Source organism: Panthera uncia, assembly GCF_023721935.1.
Source record: "Panthera uncia isolate 11264 chromosome A3 unlocalized genomic scaffold, Puncia_PCG_1.0 HiC_scaffold_12, whole genome shotgun sequence".
Classification (NCBI taxonomy): domain Eukaryota; kingdom Metazoa; phylum Chordata; class Mammalia; order Carnivora; family Felidae; genus Panthera; species Panthera uncia.
This window is the reverse complement of record NW_026057579.1, coordinates 13363991-13383104: the sequence shown is the minus strand read 5'-3', so window position 1 is coordinate 13383104 and position 19114 is coordinate 13363991. Positions and strand designations below refer to the sequence as shown.

Sequence of the window (19114 nt, the reverse complement as noted above, 5' to 3'; positions counted from 1 at the left end):
TCTATTTAAAGCCAAGACCCCTCCTCCTTCCCTACAACCAAGAAGGGTCATTGCCCAGGAATATACATTCATTCTTCCTGGCCACAAGCAGATTAATCTCTTCAATGCAGATAAAGGAGATTCCCATCAGGTGTTCACTAGAGCCCAGTGGCCATCTCATGAAGCAGGTATGTGTTAGGATTAGAACCATTTGACTGACAGAAGCTGTGAGGGCATCCATACGTGCAGCATTTCTCCATTCATTTTTCCCCAAGATTCTAGGTCAGGTTTTTACCTGAAGTGATTATTTGCCTCTAAACATGGTTCCAGGTGAGAAAGCCAATACATGATTGAGAGCCCTGAAAGATGGAAAATGAGAGCTCTTAAATAAATCAACAATTACGGAATGTCCGCTCCATGTGGTAGGCTGCATAGCAACCTTGGGACTTTACAGAAATAACTGATTGCATTTTTCATAGCATTTTCACATATATTTCATATACACAGACACCCTGTCAGGGACCTTGGGAAGGGCAGAGAGTGTAACATCACCCCTGTCCCTTTGTATTTTACAAAGGAAGAAACAGATTTCTAAAGGACAAAAGGCTTGCAAAGGGAGAACTTCTGAATTCCAGCTTGGGGTGGGGGTATCTCTCTCTCTCTCTCTCTCTCTCTCTCTCTCTCTCTCTCTCTGTCTCTCAGTGATGGGCATTTACTCTGATTTATTTTACATCTATTTTATATATACTTTATTTTGCATCTGTAAAAATTAAGTAATCTCTCCTTCCCTCTTCATGGGTGGCTAAAGAAGGAATTAATTACAGAACAAAATCTATGAGTCAGAGACTCTGTGTGCCATTTTTATCATTGTAAATTTAGCCCCTGAACAGCCCTGGGCACATGAAGGAAGGGAGACCCCAGCACTAAACACATGGATTTTGGATTGTTCCTCTTTTCAGGGACAATCTAGAGAAGGCATTTTCCACTGTGATCCTAATCCTGGAACCAGAAGCTTTAAAAGCTGATGCTTCTTACTTTATGGTATACGAAATCATCTGATTCTTTTCATAGTATTTTTAGATCTATCAGTTACTTTTACCATTCTGAGTATATGCAAATAACTGGAAAGCCCCCTGTATTTTTACAGTTTCAAAAAAAAGAAGAAGAAGAAGAAGACGAAGAATTGCAAAAATGGTCAATAAGATAGTTTGATGACCAAGTGTGTTTTATTTTACAGTTCTCTAGTCAGGGCGACATAGGTCTTAATGTGCAGACTAAATCCACAACCATCTTTGCTGATAGGCTTGGGTGTAAATGCAGCAACATGAAACAGTGATTCAGACCATTCTCCAAGCTCAAAATATGTTAGACACAAGCAAGCATTCTTGAGATTCCATTGACAAGTTGCCTCTAATTATTTTAAAAAAAATTGTGGAAGAAGTAAAACATGTTGCTCTGCACAGGGCTGTAAAATCCAGAGGAGATGAGAGAATGCATGTAGGTAGGATCATGGCTGGGAAAGCAGAAGATGGCAGGTGTAATACATTCACTGATGAGCACAGTGGCATTTGACTGGAAGCCAACCATGCAATGCCCATCTCTATGGCCCACTACACAAACCCCACTGAATGCATGTTAGCTCATTTAATCTTCACAGAAGTCCTGGGAAGGAGCTATTATTTATGCCTCCCATTTTAAAGACCAAAAGACTGAGTCCCACAAAGGCTAATAACTTGCTCAGGATCAAATCACCACTAATAAATTAAGGGCAAACATTTGGAGAAGACATTTCCATCATAGGATCTGGTATCTGTCCATCTGATATATGAAAATACCACAGATGTTCTGTGTCTTTCGAGAGAGCATCTCCCCTACTCAGTGTGTGGTTTATTTGGATTTCTGGTCAGATGTTCTGGCACTGTTGTCATCCCTTTCCCAGCAGGTGCCACTGCCATTCATTATTAAAGGCCGAATCAGTAGGACAGGGTCATGCTCATCGAAGTCCAGATCAACTCCTGATAACAAGGAATCCAGAAGGAAACAGTGACTTGATTTTCTCCCTATGGAACGTTCACAATGCAAGGCAGCAAACTGTGGCTGGGATTATAGAGGCAGAAAAGATGGCAATGGATGCACTGCCTGCTTCTGTGAGGCTTAGAAGCCGGTAGAGTTTTCCATCGTGGAATTTATAAAATAGCAGGCAACTGCCATTGGCAAGATGTGTTTTATTTGGCCTACACAGAATCATAAAAATTTTATGTTGGTTGCCAGGATTTAAAAATTGAGATATTTCATGTAAAACTCCAGATTTCTGGCTTCTCTTGACAAATGAGAAGATATGTCAATGGTCAAGCTGACAAAAATTGGCTGTACCTGAGCAGTGGCTGTCTCCCATTCATCAGGGACCCCACCTCTCCCTGTCACCTCCCTAACCCAGAGATCCAGTGTCACATTCTACTTATCACACATTTTTATTATTGTTGAGCTCAGAGGAAAGGTCCCAAGGTAATTACATCTGCGAAGACGGTTTTGGCAAATAAGACATTATTATACCGGTGTTTCTACCAAAAGATCTTTTTCATGCATTTCACTTCATTCTTTTATATAATGAGCTGCCTTGTAAAGGCATTTGTTTGTAAAGGCACTAGGGGATGGTTCCTCTCCTCCCTGGAGGTAGGAATGACTGTTTAATGGAAGATGGATATGGTGTCTGTTCTTTGTGGGTAGGATTTTCAAGATCTGAAATGATGATGGGGCAGTTTTATAGTCAAGTCAATTTCATTATGTTTAGAAAAAATCTTTAGGTGACAAAGTCTAGATAAAGCAGTATATGACCTGATGTGTGCAATCCTTAATTTAAATGTTGTAGGGGCGTCTGGGTAGCTCAGTTGGTGAAGTGTCCAACTCTTGAGTTCAGCTCAGGTCATGATCTCATGGTTATGAAATGGAGCTCCGCGTCAGGCTTGGTGCTGGGCTTGGAGTCTGCTTAAGATCCTTTCTCTCCCTCACCTGCCTCTCTCTCTCTCTCTCTCTCTCTCTCTCTCTCTCTCTCTCTCTCAAAAAAAAAATAATGAAAGCAAGATAAATCCTTGAAAGACATCTTTTGCCTCTGAGTTTTCTCCCACTTCATCCTTCTTGTGCTTCTCCCTCACTCTATACCCATACACATTAAGTTTTTATTTTTAGGCCAAATATGTTAAATAGAATTTTTCATCCCCAATGGTCGAAGAAAGGACAGGGCACCTGGTTATGTTCACTGCTGATGAAATGGCATGATTCATCTGGCATCTTAACATTAAAGGGTGTGGGTGAGACTCATCCAGGCTGATTTTAAGTCTCATGCCTTCTATTTTAGATGAATGGGACCATGCATTTTAGTTTTTACTGATTTCATTCATGCACTCCAATCTTGGTCTAAGTTGTTGTCCCTGCCTGTCCTGATCTTTCTCTCCTTCTTTCTCTGTCCGAATAGTCCCAGTTAGGTCCTAGTTCACAAGGTCCTCTGTGACTCTGTCCTGATCATTTCTGTTTTCAGTGACCTCCATTCCCCCCCCCCCACATAATAATAATATTAGTAGTAACAGCTGTCATAATAATAGTAACATCAACAACACCAAATAACATTTCTTGGCATTTTACTGTGTACCAGGTTGTGTGTGTAGTACTTCACATGAAGTATTCCATTTTATCTTGATCAAAATTCAATTCAGTAGGGATTTTTATGATAATTTCCATTTTACAGATGTGGCAAATGAGTGTCAGAGAAGATATAACTGGCTCAAGGTGCCAGGCTAACCAGTGGCAGGCTTAGGACTTGAACTCAGGCCCAACTGACTCCAGAACCTTCCTTCATGCTTTATATGCTGCCTCTCTGAGCAATTCCTGTAGCATTGAGAGTGGGGGCATCTTACTTCATAGCTCAACTATGTTGCCTTTTGTTGATATAAACACATCTGATATAGCACATAGGATGCTGATGACCATGCTAAAGTGTTTGGTTTTAAAATTTCATGTTCTGCCTCTGCATGCTATCTTTTTAATGTTCTGCATTCTCTCAAATTATTAGACACTGAGCTTCAACATTTGGTTTGAAAATATTTCAGCAATGTAAATAAATAAGTAAATGTGATCCAACATCATCATTTATCCTTTCTAATTTGTTGTAGCTCTCTCTGGACCTCTATCACACAGAAGATGATATTTACAAATTGTCACTGGTGCTGGAGCCTAGAAATTCTAAATCGGTAGGTGGATTTTTTCTAAAGATCAGTGCCAAACACCATTGATTGTCATTTACAGTAATTGGCTGTTACAGTGATGCTTTGTGATCTGAAGACTGAAGAATTTAAAAAACCTGTATTCCATTTTGCCAGTGGAACAGCTTAGCTCTGACAGTTTGAGTATGATTTCTTCATCAGAGGCTAACAAAGAAAACCATTATTTCCAATCACTCTGTTTTCTTGTTATCATCTATGTGTTGTGTCTCCTCTGAGAGACTGCCTACCTATAGGTCCTCCCCCTCAACAAAAGACAATGCATCTTAATGTGAAACAGCGTTTTAGATTCTTCAACATAAAATCCCATTCAGCATAAAATGAAGTTTAATCAATTTTAAATACCCTGATCATAATTCACAAATTTCTCTGCTAATGATCGACTCAACTCATAATTTCAGTATCACATTGGATAGTGTCTCAATTAATGGCTGACTCTTAGCAAAGAAACATTATATGATAAGATTGAGGAAATTGCATTACTGAATGTACACTGATTATTAGTTTTAGTGAGCGGACTGTATCTTAGATCTGTTTTGCACTCATAAAAGAATACCTGGGTAAATTTGAAATTTGCGGCGAGGATGAGGTTTGCATGTTCAAGGAAAACATGTCTGTACTTGCCTCTTGGACTCGTATCCTCAGATCAGGTTTCTGATAAAGATCTCATGACTTACCTCCTTACCAGTTGAACTCTGTGGGATGTTGCCAGTGACTTGGACCTTCAATCTGTCCCTGTATTCTGACTCTGCAGCATCAGCCCCAAAGAGGCAGGGCTGTTCTCTGGTACAGGGAGGGTGTGCACTTGAGTCTGAGTTAGTTGACCTGGTAACGTCTGTTAAAATTGTGAGTGTGGTGGCTCCATCAGCATTTTCAGCTCCCCTACTAGAGGCCCATCTCCTGGGGACACTGAAGAACAGACCCATGTGGGAAAATACAGCAGAGGTAAATGGAGGCATGAAGGCTAGCCTCTGAAAAGTTAGCATGAGTAAGAGCTAGAGAGAAAGGTAAAGTTACTGGCAAAAAGCAACTTGTGAGCTCCTCATTCCTTTGCTTTGTTGTGAAGAGGCTGAGCATGGTGTGGCAAGCTATGTGTGTGCCCATGGCATTTCCACCTGCCCACACCTTCCTTTACCTGGAGCAGAGCACTTTAATTGCTACCAGTTGGTTGTTGGGCACCTGGTGGGGCATCATATCCATGTTATCTCATTAACTCTGTTAAGGAAACTGAGTCTGGTGAGCATAGGTGTCTCACACGGAGCACTAATAGCCAGTAGGTGGGAGAACTGGGATGTGGCTTCAGGCCTGTCTGTCTTCAACACCTGTGCTTTTTTCTTTTAAATGTGTATCTATTTATTTTGAAAGAGAGAAAGAGAGAGAGAGAGAGTGTGTGCGCGTGTGCACAAGTGGGGGAGGGGCAGAGAGAGAGAGTGAGACAGAGAATCCCAAGCAGGGTCCACACTGTCAGTGCAGAGCCCAACGTGGAGTTCAATCTCATGAACCGTAAGATCATGACCTGAGCCAAAATCAAGAGTTGGACGCCTAACTGACTGAGACACCCAAGTGCCCCAATGCCTAGGCTTTTCTACTGCGTGAGGTTGCCTGTCCTTTTCCTGCCACATCTTATATGGGAACATGGTAAGAACAAGGCACACTTGCCTGAGTTGTGCCTTTTACATTTGTTTTCAGGATAGATTTTGGCCAATTTCAGAAGATGTTTCCATCAAATACAGAAAAATCTTTTTATCTTTTGTAAAGCAGAATCTTTGAAAGTCCCTTCCAAGTGCTAAAATCCTATGAATCTATGAAAACACATTTCCCAATCCCTTACTGTCTCTTATCTTAAGTGGCTTGTTACCCTGTTTTGCAATTAGGTTTGACACATGCTGCCACTGGAGAACAAGCTCCTGTCAGGATGATGGTACCAAGAGCCTGTAACTTCAGTGTGCTTACCATTGGTGCTGGTGGACCTCACCAAAGTCCCACCATGAACCTTTTTCTCTTCACAGGGCACGCTCGTGTCTCACTGGTTCTTTGTGTTTTATTTGGTGTCTCAGTTTTTTCACTCTACCTCTAGGTCAAAAGAAATACCTCACAATTCCACGTATAGAATAGTTAGGTCCAAACAGCTTGATATATATTAATGTTCTAATGACTTAGAACCCACTTTAAAAAACAATACATATATGTTGAAATCAAAATAATATTTTAGGGGCACCTGGGTGGCTCAGTCAGTTAAGTGGCTGACTTTGGCTCAGGTCATAATCTCATAGTTTGTGAGTTGGAGCCCCGCATTGGGCTCTGTGCTGACAGCTCAGAGCCTGGTGCCCGCTTCAGATTCTGTGTGTATGTGTCTCTCTCTGCCCCTCCCCTTCTTGCACTCTGTCTCTTCCTCACTGTCTCAAGAATAAATAAACATTAAAAAAAATTAAAAAATATTTTAATTCTTTAAAAACCACAATTACTTACTAATGGATGTGTGTGCCTGTTGGGCATGAAACAATATCTTAAATTTTGTCATCAGATTGAATATGGCTACCTTTTTTCTTGTTCCACATTGTTTTTTTTGCTTTGGAAATATTTGATACCATTGAAAGAAATACAGCATGATCTAATGGGTGAACTGTAAACTATTTCAAGCTGGTAGTTTACATGGTGTCTAACAAATACTGAGTACTGCTGTATTTCCCTTGGGAGTTTGAAATATCTTTTGGTATCCCTGAGAGTCCACTGCAGTGTTCTGGATGGACACCTCGTTATACAGTTTGGGAACCGTGGCTTTATCCTTCATCAGATGAACAAAATGAAAAGCTTGATAGAAAGAGTCATGATGTGTGAGTGAGCCTATGTGTTGGTGATCATATCCAGATGGCAAGTACTTTCTGGTCCTGTTGGTAGCCCAAAGGATACCAGCAACACCCACCTCAAAACATTGCAAAGGGTTTAAATCTAGTACAGTCACTCTTGCAAACATGTTTGTCCCCAATTTAGTATCAAATAAACACCTGTTAAAACAGATTTGCATGTATGCACCAGCAAAAATATTTACATTTAATGAAGGTCCTGGGGAGAGGAATAAAGTACATTGCACTCTTGGCTTGTCTCCCGATAGGATTGTGTTTTGCCTCTGTGTTGTGTAAACACGTTATGCATTATTGCTACCATCTTGGCCACATTATTTAGTGAAAATGTCTTGCAGGAAAGTGGGAAAACATATGGAGGAAGCAAGTTCACAAAAGAGGCTAGAAAGATCTAATTAGCCAAATAGTGAGAAGCGATTAAGCATATTGAAAGAGATGCCAGCATGAGAACATAAACTTGGCCATTCACATGGGCCCATTTACTGCAAACATCTACTAGTTTATTATCAACACCAGGTATTAAAGAACCAGATAACAGGTGTTTTATATATTTTGCATTATACAAAAAGCTGTATGGATTATTATATAGGTTTTAAGGATGTTTTAGTAATATTTGGGGAACTTGGATAGAATTTTGGAGTGGGATGAGAGAACAGTATCTTTTTCCCACTTAAAAAAATGGAATCTAGACTACTGCTAAACAAAATACACTCTGCAAATATGTATTTAGTTATAGATTAGATTCTATTGACAAAACATGTTTGTTTTCAGAACATTTAAGTGATACATATGTAAGTTTTTACTGTATTATTAACATAAAAATGTGTATGTCTTTCTCAGTGTCCCCTAATTACTTAAGGTCTAAGATAAAGTTGAAAAGTGTGTTTTTCCCCCCTGTCAGCAGCCTACCTCCCCGACAACACCCACCAAGCCTGTGGTGCCCCTGGAGTGGGCATCAGGAGTGATGCCAAAGCCAGACCCCACAGTCATCAACAAGCACATAAGGAAATTAGTTGAGGTAAGTGATTGAGAGAGAGTAGAGAGCACTAGAAGGCCCTTTTCTCTTCCCAGAATATTCTACAGTTGCCCAAGAATCAACTGAAGTCAATGAAAACAGCCCTCTTGCAGGTAGGATCAATTTAGCAGACACTGAGCTCTACATGGCATTGGCTTATGGGGGAGATTCCCCCAGAATGGCCTTTTTCCCCTTCCTGTCATTCTGTTCTCATTTACCCAAATACCCTCAGCTACTTCCAACTTTCTTTCACCAGCATTTGATGCCTCCATCATTGCCCCTGCAATTTGAGGGACTGTTTGGGGATTAGAATCTACTCATTAAAAACCTATATGGGTCCCAATAAAATGCCCAATAAATTGATTACCTGAAGGTAAGAAAAGATCCTGTAGGATGCATAGTTTCTCTTGCTGTTTATATTGAGGTCTGTGACACACCTGCACAGAGCCATTTACGTCAGAAACATTACTTAATTATGGGAAAGTGTCTATCAGAGTTTTCATGTAGAAAGAAGAGTAGAAGCACCATTGTGGGGAAAATGGAAACAGATTTGGCAATAAAAACTATGACATCTGATTAAACACTCTGCTTTAATGGATTGGTATGATACAATAGAATCATATCTTTGGGATAAAATAAACTTTTTTTTCTGGGGGGTGGATGTTTAAAGAAAAAGAGGGGGTGCTTGGGTGGCTTAGTCGATTAAACATCCAACTCTTGATCTCAGCTTGGATCTTGATCTCAGGGTCATGAGATTAGGGCCTGCATTGAGCTTCATGCTGGGTGTGAAGCCTACTTTAAACACACACACACACACACACACACACACACACACACACCTAAAGAAAAAGAAAGAATTTTCTACATCTTGGATCATCAAGGAAACCATGATGCATTGGAAGAAAACTACTACGCAGCATGTGAGGCAGCAAGGAAAGTTCAGAAAGGGTGAGGAAAAGGTCTGAGAAGGCCATAAGATTCAGTGGAGGCCTTGTGTTGATGTTGTGTAACAGACCCAGCTTGGAGCCAGGGAAGGTGGGGAAGGAATCCAGCTCCAAGGGTTGCAGCTCAGGAAGGTCTAGAACCGGGAAATGAAAAGACACAACTATTTTCTTTTCCACTCTCTTCTCTGCTTTTCTCTGAATGCTCATTCCATTATCTGCAGACAGACTTTCTTTGCTACACAAGGGGAGTCTGTATCTCCCTCTCCCCCTTCCTCTCTCTCTCTCTCTCTCTTCCCTTTTACCTTCTCTCTTATTTTCTCTCCAGTTCCAATTTTATGGTGGAAGATTGGTCCAATTTGGATAAATTGCCTACTGTTGGTTCAATCAAATGAAAGATTGGATTTTATTATGCATTTCCACATTAAATTTTATTCTACAAAAAGAATTGCATCCTTAATATGGATATAAATATGGATATTAGATTATAAAAGTAGGTATAAGTAGTTAATTTTAAGCAACTTTGATTGTAGGTAAGTATTGGTATTGGGACTTGCAAAAAGACTGTATATTTTGTGATTTTGCACAATTCAGTTTTCTATAAATAAACTTACAATGGGTTCTAAGCAGTCATGTTTTTAAGTAATCTGTTCATTTATACCTTGTTCCTCTCCCAAAGTACCCTGAAGCAGCTTGCAACATAGGGCAATATGGATCAAATAGAATAGAGAGAAAGCATTGGGAAAAGGGAGAAAGATTCATTATAATCTGTTTGCATACATCTGCTTCTAGGGAGAACTTAACAAACCTTTTGGAAAACCCAATTTAGCAGAGGGCAATGGAAAAATCCTTTTATTTTTCAATTATAAAGAAAGTCAGAATCATTGTAAATGTGCAAGCTTTTCATAAAATACGGAGAATACAAGTTTTACTTTTAGGCCTTGGGAATTCTGCTCTCGAAGGGGAACCACTGATAATTTGTAAACTATCTTGTATGACTTTATTCCCCCATAAACACATACACCCACGTATGTCTTTGAGCAGCATTGTTCAATTATTTTCCTAGAACAGATTCCCATCAGTGGAATTGCTGGGTCAGAGAGTAAGCACTGACTATCTTCCAGAAAGATTGTGGCTATTTACTTCATCAACTAATATGAGAGTGCCTATTTTCTCATTCCCTAGGAAATTACCCATTATTTTAATGTTTTCCAATCTGAGAGGTTTAAAAATGTTTTGTTTGTGTTTCTGTAATTACTAGCAGAATCGAGCATTTCCCATGAATGTATTGGCCACGTGTAATTTTACTTTGGTGGTCTCCTTTTCTCCTGAGCTCTCCTGAGCTGCAACAGGTCTCCTCCTGTTTTCCTTTTCTGTCTCTGCTCTCAGGTATATTACAAATAATCTTCTCTGACATTTATCTTTACATTTGTCAGCTGAGTTTTTTGATTCAATTATTTTGCATTTTACGTAATAAAATATTTTTGTAGGGGCTCCTGTGTGACTCAGTTAGTTAAGCATCTGACTCAGTTTTGGCTCAGGTCATGATCCCAGGATTATTTGATCAAGTCTGCATTGGGCTCTGTGCTGAGTATGGAGCTTGCTTGAGATTCTCTCTCTCTCTCTCTCTCTCTCTCTCTCTCTCTCTCATTCTCTCTCTCTCCCTTTGCCCCTCTCCCCTGCTCAGGCTCGCTCTCTCTCTCTCTCTCTCTCTCTCTCCTTTTGCCCCTCTCCCATGCTCAGACTCGCTCTCTCTCTCTCTCTCTCTGTAAAATAAAAATTTTTTTAATTGTTTACAGCTTCTGACTTTGATGTAATGTTAAGGAAGGCCTTTCCCACTCAGAGATTACAAAACATAAAAATTATTTTTATCTATTTATCTTTCATACTTTTACAGCTTTCTTATTATTAAAATTGTTTTAATGTTTATTTTTGAGAGGGAGACAGAGCATGAGTGGGGGAGGGGCAGAGAGAGAGGGAGACACAGAATCAGAAGCAGGCTCCAGGCTCTGAGCTGTCAGCACAGAGCCCAAAGCAGGGCTCAAACTCATGAACTATGAGACCATGACCTGGGTTGAAGTCGGATGCTTAACCACCCAGGCATCCCTATAGCTTTATTTTTGACATTAAAATATTTAATGCATCTAGAATTTAGTTTTGGGCAATTGATTTTGTAAGATTATTAGCCACTTAACTCAACAGCACTTATTGGATAATTTTAATTTCTCTGTGGATTTGAGAAGGTACTTTTTGATACTCTAAATGCCTATATATACATAGATCTATTTCTGGACTCTGCTCTCTATAGTAAGTTGTAGTACCATGTTGTTTGATTCATGTAGCTTTGTGGAATATTTGATTTCTGATGGGGCACGTTCTCTCTCATTTCTTCTTATCTTAAACAATATTAGGCTATTCTCAACATGTTTACTTTAATTTGAACTTTAGAATCAATTTGTTCACATAAAACAAATTGCCACTGGAATTCTGATTGTAATTGTGTTAAAAGTATATTTGAATTTTTTAGGAGCACCTGGGTGGCTCAGTCAGTTAAGTGTCTGGCTCTTGATTTTGGCTCAAGTCATGATCTCATGATGGTGAGATAGAACCCCTCTTCCTGGAGCCTGCTTAATGTTCTCTCCATCTCCCTCTCCCCCTCCCCTGCTCATTCTCTCTCTCTCTCTCTCTCTCTCTCTCTCTCTCTCTCTCTTTCTCTCTCTCCCTCCCTCCCTCCCTTTCTCTCTCAAAAAAAAAAAGTATACTTGAATTTTTTTTAGATAATTTAACATTTTAAAGCTTCATTGTCTATTGTTATGGTTTTGGCATTTGTGAGTTCACCAAACTTAACTTTTACCAAAACTGAGGTCTCAGTTTAGACCTCACTTTCTCCAGGAAATGTTTTTTTTTTTTTAATATTTATTTATTTTTGGGAGAGTGCAGCTAGGGGAGGGGCAGAGAGAGGGGGACAGAGGATCCAAAGTGGACTCTTCACTGAAAGGCTGACAGCAGTGAACCCAATGTGGGGCTCAAACTCAGGAACCGTGAGATTTTGACCCAAGCCAAAGTTGGACGCTTAAGCGACTGAGCCACCCAGGTGCCCCTCCAGGAAACCTTTTAAAATCTCCCTTAAAATTCCCCCACAGCAGCCTATTTTTATCCTCAGCATTGCACTTATCTTGTTATACCATAAAGGCTTCTTGATTTCATTATTTCCCACTGGATTCCAAGCTCCTTGATAGAATAATATACTAGTTATCACTGCTTTCCCAATAACAAGTTCAGAGCCTGACTCATACCCAGTTATTCAGTAAATATTTGTATTTCCTTTGCAGTCTGTGTTTAGAAACTATGACCATGACCATGATGGGTACATCTCCCAAGAGGACTTTGAAAGTATAGCTGCCAATTTTCCCTTTTTGGATTCCTTCTGTGTCCTGGACAAAGATCAGTAAGTTTTAATTTTGTTATGTTTTAATGCAGCTATCCTGAAACAGAAAATTAGTGTCAGAGGAGAACAGGGATACCTTTATTTTTATTTTTATTTTTATTTTTAAGTTTATTTATTTTTTTGAAAGAGAGAGAGAGAGAGAGCATGAGCAGGGGAAGGGGAGAGAGAGAGAGAATCCCAAGCAAGCTCTGCACTGTCAGCACAGAGCCTGATGTGGAGCTTGAACTCACAAACCATGAGATCATGACCTGAACTGACATGAACAGCCAGAAGCTAACTGATTGAGCCACACAGGTACCCCAGAGATACCTTTAATTTGCATCTTGACAGCTTCAATCCTAGTGTGTTGATGAGACAAGTGTAATGTTTCACTGATTTTTTTCTTGGTGTTCACAAACCTGACTGGCTGGATGAGATTATAGGGCAGGCTACATCATCAGTACTGAGTGTAAGTGCCCATTTGCAAATGAGCCCAACTCTCCATATTACTTCTAATTAGCTCTATTTCATCAACCCCAAAACCTCCATGAAGAAAAAATGGAGGAGAAATATAGTTACATCTAGGCTGGTAGAGTCCTCAGCATCAGTGGACCTGAGGGCAATATTAAAACTAAGGAAGGAAAATTATTTTAAATTACTTACAGCTTTCAGAAGAGCAGGTGATGTCTGCAGATAGCCAAGAAGGGTCCTTGCTTTGTTTTTCTCTCCACTAGCTCAAAAGTTATTTTGGTTAATGAAGTAAAAATATATTTCTATTGAGCTTCAAATGATTCCTGGAAAAGTAGATGACTTTGGAAGCTAATATCCAGCTCACTGGAAAATAATGATATGAAATATATATTGCAGAGAAACACTGACATTAGTAATTTGATTGCTTCATTTAAAAAAAAAATTTTTAATGTTTATTTATTTTTGACAGAGAGAGAGAGAGCAAGCAGGGGAGGAGCAGAGAGAAAGGGAGACAGAATCTGAAGCAGGCACCAGGTTCTGAGTTGTCAGCACAGAGCCAGATGCGGGGCTCGAACTCATGAGCTGTGAGATCATGACCTGAGCCGAAGTCAGCTGCCCAACTGACTGAGCCACCCAGGCTCCCCAATTGCTTCATTTTTAATTATGTGACATTAGTTCTTAGTTTAAAAATCATCTATAATGAGATGCTAGATTTTATACTGGTGGAATGTCCAAATTATATCACTTTAAAATTCTATAATAATTTTGTTGGTGTGTGAAGTTTGTTTTTTTTTTTTTTTAATTAAATCTGTAGGTAATTCAGTACACTAAGGCTTTCCTTGGTACTGTATCATAAACATCTTAAAACTTTAATTCATCTTCATTGTATTTCTGGAAAAAGGAATCCTTTAAAATAAGTTAAATTATTAGAAATAAACTTCTTTTACAAAATGAAATTTAAGTTACCTGCTAACTGCCCACCTCCCTTAGTATGTTTCTGTCAGTGATGTGTAACCTAAATTCAGTAGGGCATGAATTTAAAATCACTTCCTACTCTTCATTTCTTTTTGTTTTTTCAGCTGATTCTTTAGATGGACCTTACACTGTGCCAGCAAAGATATAAATACAATACAAAGATATAATATATCTTTGTATATAAATACAAAGATATAAAAAAAATTTTTCCCTAAAAATGCAGGTTTGAAATATTCATACTGTATATGATTTCTTCTTTAGATATGTTGATTTTGCAAGGCCAGTAGACCATCCAGGAAGAGATTCTAGCAAGCTCTAGATGTGGTACCAAGATTCAGGAGAACAGTTTTGGAGACATAGATTGCTAGGTCTTCAGCCCAGCCTCGTGGGCTGGAGTCCTGGGTGTGGGAGCAAATTCAAAGTTTAAAGGAAGATGAGCTTGGGCCCTGAGGAATGTAGCTTCAGGGGCTCTTCTCCCTACATGCAGCTGAAAGAAAGAAGTAGATCCCGCAGGAGAAGCATGGGAGGAAGGAGAGAAACTGGTTACTTAGAATCACAGGGTCACATGGAAGAGAGAGTGTCAAAAAAGGAAAAACCCTGTCCCCAAGTCATGTGCAGCCAGGAGGTCAGCAACATCAAGGAGTGAGAAAAGGCCACTGAGGATGTCCTTGTGACAGTTTCAACAGAGAGGTAGGGTCAGAAGCCTGGTTATATGGAGTGAGGAGTAATCAAAGGAAATGAGAAAAAAAAAAAAGAAAAACCTCTAATGAACATTCTTTTGGAAAGCTTGGGAGGAAGAAAGGGAAAGGGAAAGATAGGTGCTGGAGTTGGAAGCGAGGTTGAGGAAAGTCATTTTCCAAGAGAGGAAGTCACGAGTGTGTTTGTACATAGAGGAAGGAGTGGGTGAAGAGACTGAGCAGAACCCAGAAGGAGCTGTGTCTTGGAAGGCTGGAGAGTGGGGGATGGGAGCATGACTTCCTCAGACCAGGAGGACCCAAGAGAGGACAGATGAGATACAAAGGAATTCTGAATTGGCACAGAAGGGTGTGGTCTCCAGCGTGTGCTGGTGTGGTGAGAAGGCAGCATGAAGATCACCTCTTATCAGGTGGATTTGATCTTGGTAAACAAGAAGTCTGATTATGTGTGGGTGGGTGCCACTGGCTGTGAAGATCTGGAAGAATCCCTCTGGTAAATGGTCTGTAAGCCAATAAGACCTGAATGAAAGATTACCACCACTGGCAGTGGCCTGGATGACAGCAGGCTGAATGAATTTGAGACTGGTGGGCCCAGTCATTACAGTTTTCTGCATTTCTCCAGCAGCCTGATTCTTGCACACCCTATTGTTAGGTTAGGGCTAGAAAAGAGATGTCCTTCTGAAGCTACTCTTTGGTAACGAAGGAGACTTTCTGTGCTATGACACACAGGACACACACACACACACACACACACACGCACACACACACACATCTTCTTACTCTGAAAGCCTCTGGCACTGAATGCTGTCTTTCGAGGTCCCCTCCTTTCAAATAGAACAGAAAAGTAAACACTGCCCACCTGCTTTTGGCCACAAAGGTTTGGGAGGTTGGGTGATTAAAGTGTGTCAGCCACTTAGCAACGTGGTCTTCAAAGATCGTTCCCTTTTTTGATTCTCTTTACAGGGATGGCCTAATTAGTAAAGATGAAATGATGGCTTACTTCCTGCGAGCTAAGTCCCAATTACACTGTAAAATGGGACCAGGATTTGTCCATAATTTTCAGGAGATGACCTATCTCAAGCCAACCTTCTGTGAACACTGTGCAGGATTTGTAAGTCTGTTTTCCATTATTTCTCTTGTGTGTAGTTATTTGTACAGCATCCTGAGAGTGTCGGAAAATAATACACCAACAGAATCCATTGTGTGCTTTAGATCAGAAGTAAAGTATGATGGCTCCCTGAAATTAAAAAATTAAGTTTAAAACAAAAGCAATATCTGCAGGTTTCACTATGTTCTTTCTAGGATTGTAGGGCTGGCAACAGGGGAGGATGGAGAGGCTTGTTAACTCAAGAGAGCAGTTTGTCTGTTAATCCCTGCCAGGGAAAGGTTCTGCCCAATGAGCCTTGGCATTCGTCACTAATACTCGTAGCAGGTGCAATTAAGGGGAGTATTTATCTTCACCAGTTCCTCCAAGTTCTTGTTTCATGTGGTAGCAGTCACCAGACATCCATCATGGCATGGCTCAATAATTCATAACTCAAAAAGTAAAAAAAAAAATCTTTTTGGAAGGAAGATGGTTGTAATAATAAGTAACGTTTATTTGGCACTTGACAGTAATGAAGTACTTCCATAGACGTTAGTATAATTGATCCTCGTAACTAGTTCACGACAAGGACATTTTATTCTCCCCATTTGCCTATCAAGACAGAGAGGTCCAGAGAGGATAAGTCCACTTTCCCAGGATCACACAGCCAGTAGTTACCAGAGCCAGGATTCAAACACGGGTGTTTTGACTCTGAATCTGGAACCAGGAAGCTGGTTCACTTCTTTTCCCCACATTTGATAATTCTTTGTCATCTAAAGGCAGCTTTGGCCTTGGTATTGAACAAAGACTCATGGGCTCTGAAAGTCTAGTTGATACCCAAGTTGTAGAAGATGAAAATGTGATCCTCTAGGACAAGATGGCCCTGCAGCCAGCATGCCTATTACTCTTTGGTCCAGATGCCAGAGCTCAGTTTTGTTAGCTTCATTCAGCCATCATGTTCCACTGGTTCCATAGTCTCTCCAAATCTTACGGCAACCTAAGGTCCGAAATCAAAGGACTGTGGGAAATATTGCTCTATGCCCATCTACATGAGGTCACTGTCTCCTGTCCTTGTCTGGCACCTGACCCAGAGCCTCTTCCTGCCTTGTGCTGTCTGCTAGTTATTAAAGAAGCATTAGCAAGTGATGCCCTGATTTGCCCTCCTGATAGGACTCATGCTTCACTTTATTTTTTCCAGCAGTTCCTGCAGCTATGCTAATAATGTGCCATATCTGGATATTAGAATGCTTCTTCTTAAATCTTATCCTTTCTTGTCCTAGATCAGTGGCTTTTGCTCACACACAAAACTCCCAGGAGCAGTGGCTTCCTGTCTTTCCCTCATGTGACACAGTCTTCTTTCTCTACTTATTAGTGACAAGACCTTGCCAAGTGACTTCCCCTCTCGCTAGCCCAGTCTATATATGTATAATGTTAATACATATAAAAAGCTTAAAACTGTGTCTTTTGCACAGCAAAAGTTCCATAAATGGTAGCTGTTAGGGTTATTATTATTAACATCACCAAGGTCTTGGGGAGGAAAAATTTCTTATCACTGCAAAGTCTCCATGTCTGGGACCTTGCAAATTATTTAAATTTTCTGGATCATCCCAGTCACCTTTTATAGAAGAGCCGCAAACTAGATTATCTTTAAGATCCCTGTAGCTCTGACATGATGTCATAGTCCTGACACCACTTCCGTTTTCTGGTTTTCTGTATGGACTGCTCTGTAGGGATTCCTCTTCCAATCATCCCAGGCACCTGAGGCCTTGCTTCCAGTTAGTTGTCTTAATAATCCTTCCTATCCCAGGGCACATTTGAATCTTAATAATATATTCTGAAGGACCCAATAACTTTTAAGACTCAAAGGAATCGCTCTCCACTGGTGGAATTTCCTTCTCAGAAAGGGGGTGAGAATCAGTCTTCCTGATGCCCTGAGTCACTGCACATTGGCAGCTATCTATTCTTCTCATAGGTGAACACTCAGGGCATTGTTCCCCTATAATACCTGTAAGTGATGCCCTCATCAGCCCCAGTAAGCCACTGGCCCTGTTTCTTTCAAAATCATTTTATTAAATAGGTATCAGTCACCTAACCTAACCACTACAAGGTTAAAAGTGGAGATTTTCCAGCTTGAGCGAAACCTGCTGAATTGAGCAAAACAATACCGATGCTCCTGTGTCCCTCGGCCGCACGTCTGATGCCGTGGGAGGCACGGGAAAGAATGTGGTGTATCAGGAGGGTGGACACACCACCACCAGAATGATCCCCTGAACGACCTGGGTGACCACCCCCTCCTTACACTGGAGGCCCTCACATCTCTCCTCAGACACTTGTCACTTCCTACATCCTCCTTCCTACTTGACTGGCAGAATCTGAACATTATTCTGCATCTCCCACAGCCTTGGCACAGACCAAACACTGAGCAGGCCGAGAATGAATACATGAACAAATAGATCTTTTCCTTTTCTGTATTCTTTTAAGTTACCAATGCTACTTGGAAAAGAACCTTGCACAGTGCAAATGCTTTAGTGGGATACGCACTGTGTAGGTTGCTTATTTCCCAGGGGGCATGCCAAGAGGAGCTACTGCGATGAAAAAGAAGGCAGGGGGAGCTGGGGGCTTCCAGACACAGTGACAGCCTCCCCGTGGAATTTTGCTGAGAGCGCATTATACCAAAGTCCAGTAATTGTACCAACATCAGTTTCCCATCCCAGCTCCCATTTGGCTTTCAGAAAGAAAAGGGAAGCAAAACTGTTATCGCCCCAGCCCCCAGCTGGAGTGAGCTAGGAGCTGGTTCTTCTATCTGACAGGAAGGGTGTCAGGATCTGCTACATCCTGTTTGTGCGCCACCGAACATCATGCCTCCCAGGACTTCCTTCTTCTGGTCTTCTTTCCCACCCCCCCCCCCCCCCCCCACCCCGCCGATTTTAATTCAGATTCTCTGACATTCTTTTGTCTTTTGTTACAGCTCTGGGGCATAATCAAGCAAGGATACAAATGCAAAGGTAAATAAATATAATGTTCCTAACATTTTTTAATGTGATATTTGGGGCAGGAATCAAATTTGACTGATGAAACCACAGAAACTCTTGGTGTCATGGAGAACTTGGGTCTTTGGCCACTGGCAGTTGAAGAGTTAATGTTTTTGGTGGGGCGGTGGGGGGGGGGGATCCATGGAGTTTTGGAGATCCCAGACTGGAATTTTATAGTTTGTTGCAAGAGCCAGCAAACCACCCCTATCAACCCACACACCTGTCGCCCCATCTCCAAGATGTCTTGTGAATCACACAGTCTTGTGAAGCACACAGTTAAGGTGGGACTTCTGAAGTGTGCTGAGTGTAACTAAAATACCGTATAAAGGAACTGCATCCTTCATGGGAATAGAGCCCACA

The 19114-nt window shown here is 40.8% G+C and overlaps 1 protein-coding gene across 7 annotated transcripts in view; it reads left to right on the top strand.

Moving 5' to 3' along the window:
• The window catches only part of RASGRP3 (RAS guanyl releasing protein 3), a 107705-nt gene that overhangs the window by 77007 nt on the left and 11584 nt on the right, over positions 1–19114 (top strand). For 6 of the 7 annotated variants that reach the window (XM_049652307.1, XM_049652305.1, XM_049652302.1 and 3 more), the window contains 5 exons: positions 4146–4223; positions 8016–8132; positions 12403–12518; positions 15602–15749; positions 18691–18727. In XM_049652307.1, coding sequence (XP_049508264.1) covers positions 4146–4223; positions 8016–8132; positions 12403–12518; positions 15602–15749; positions 18691–18727 — 496 coding nt within the window. The remainder of the gene's footprint in view (positions 1–4145; positions 4224–8015; positions 8133–12402; positions 12519–15601; positions 15750–18690; positions 18728–19114) is intronic. The other variant, XM_049652306.1, reaches the window with a different exon arrangement.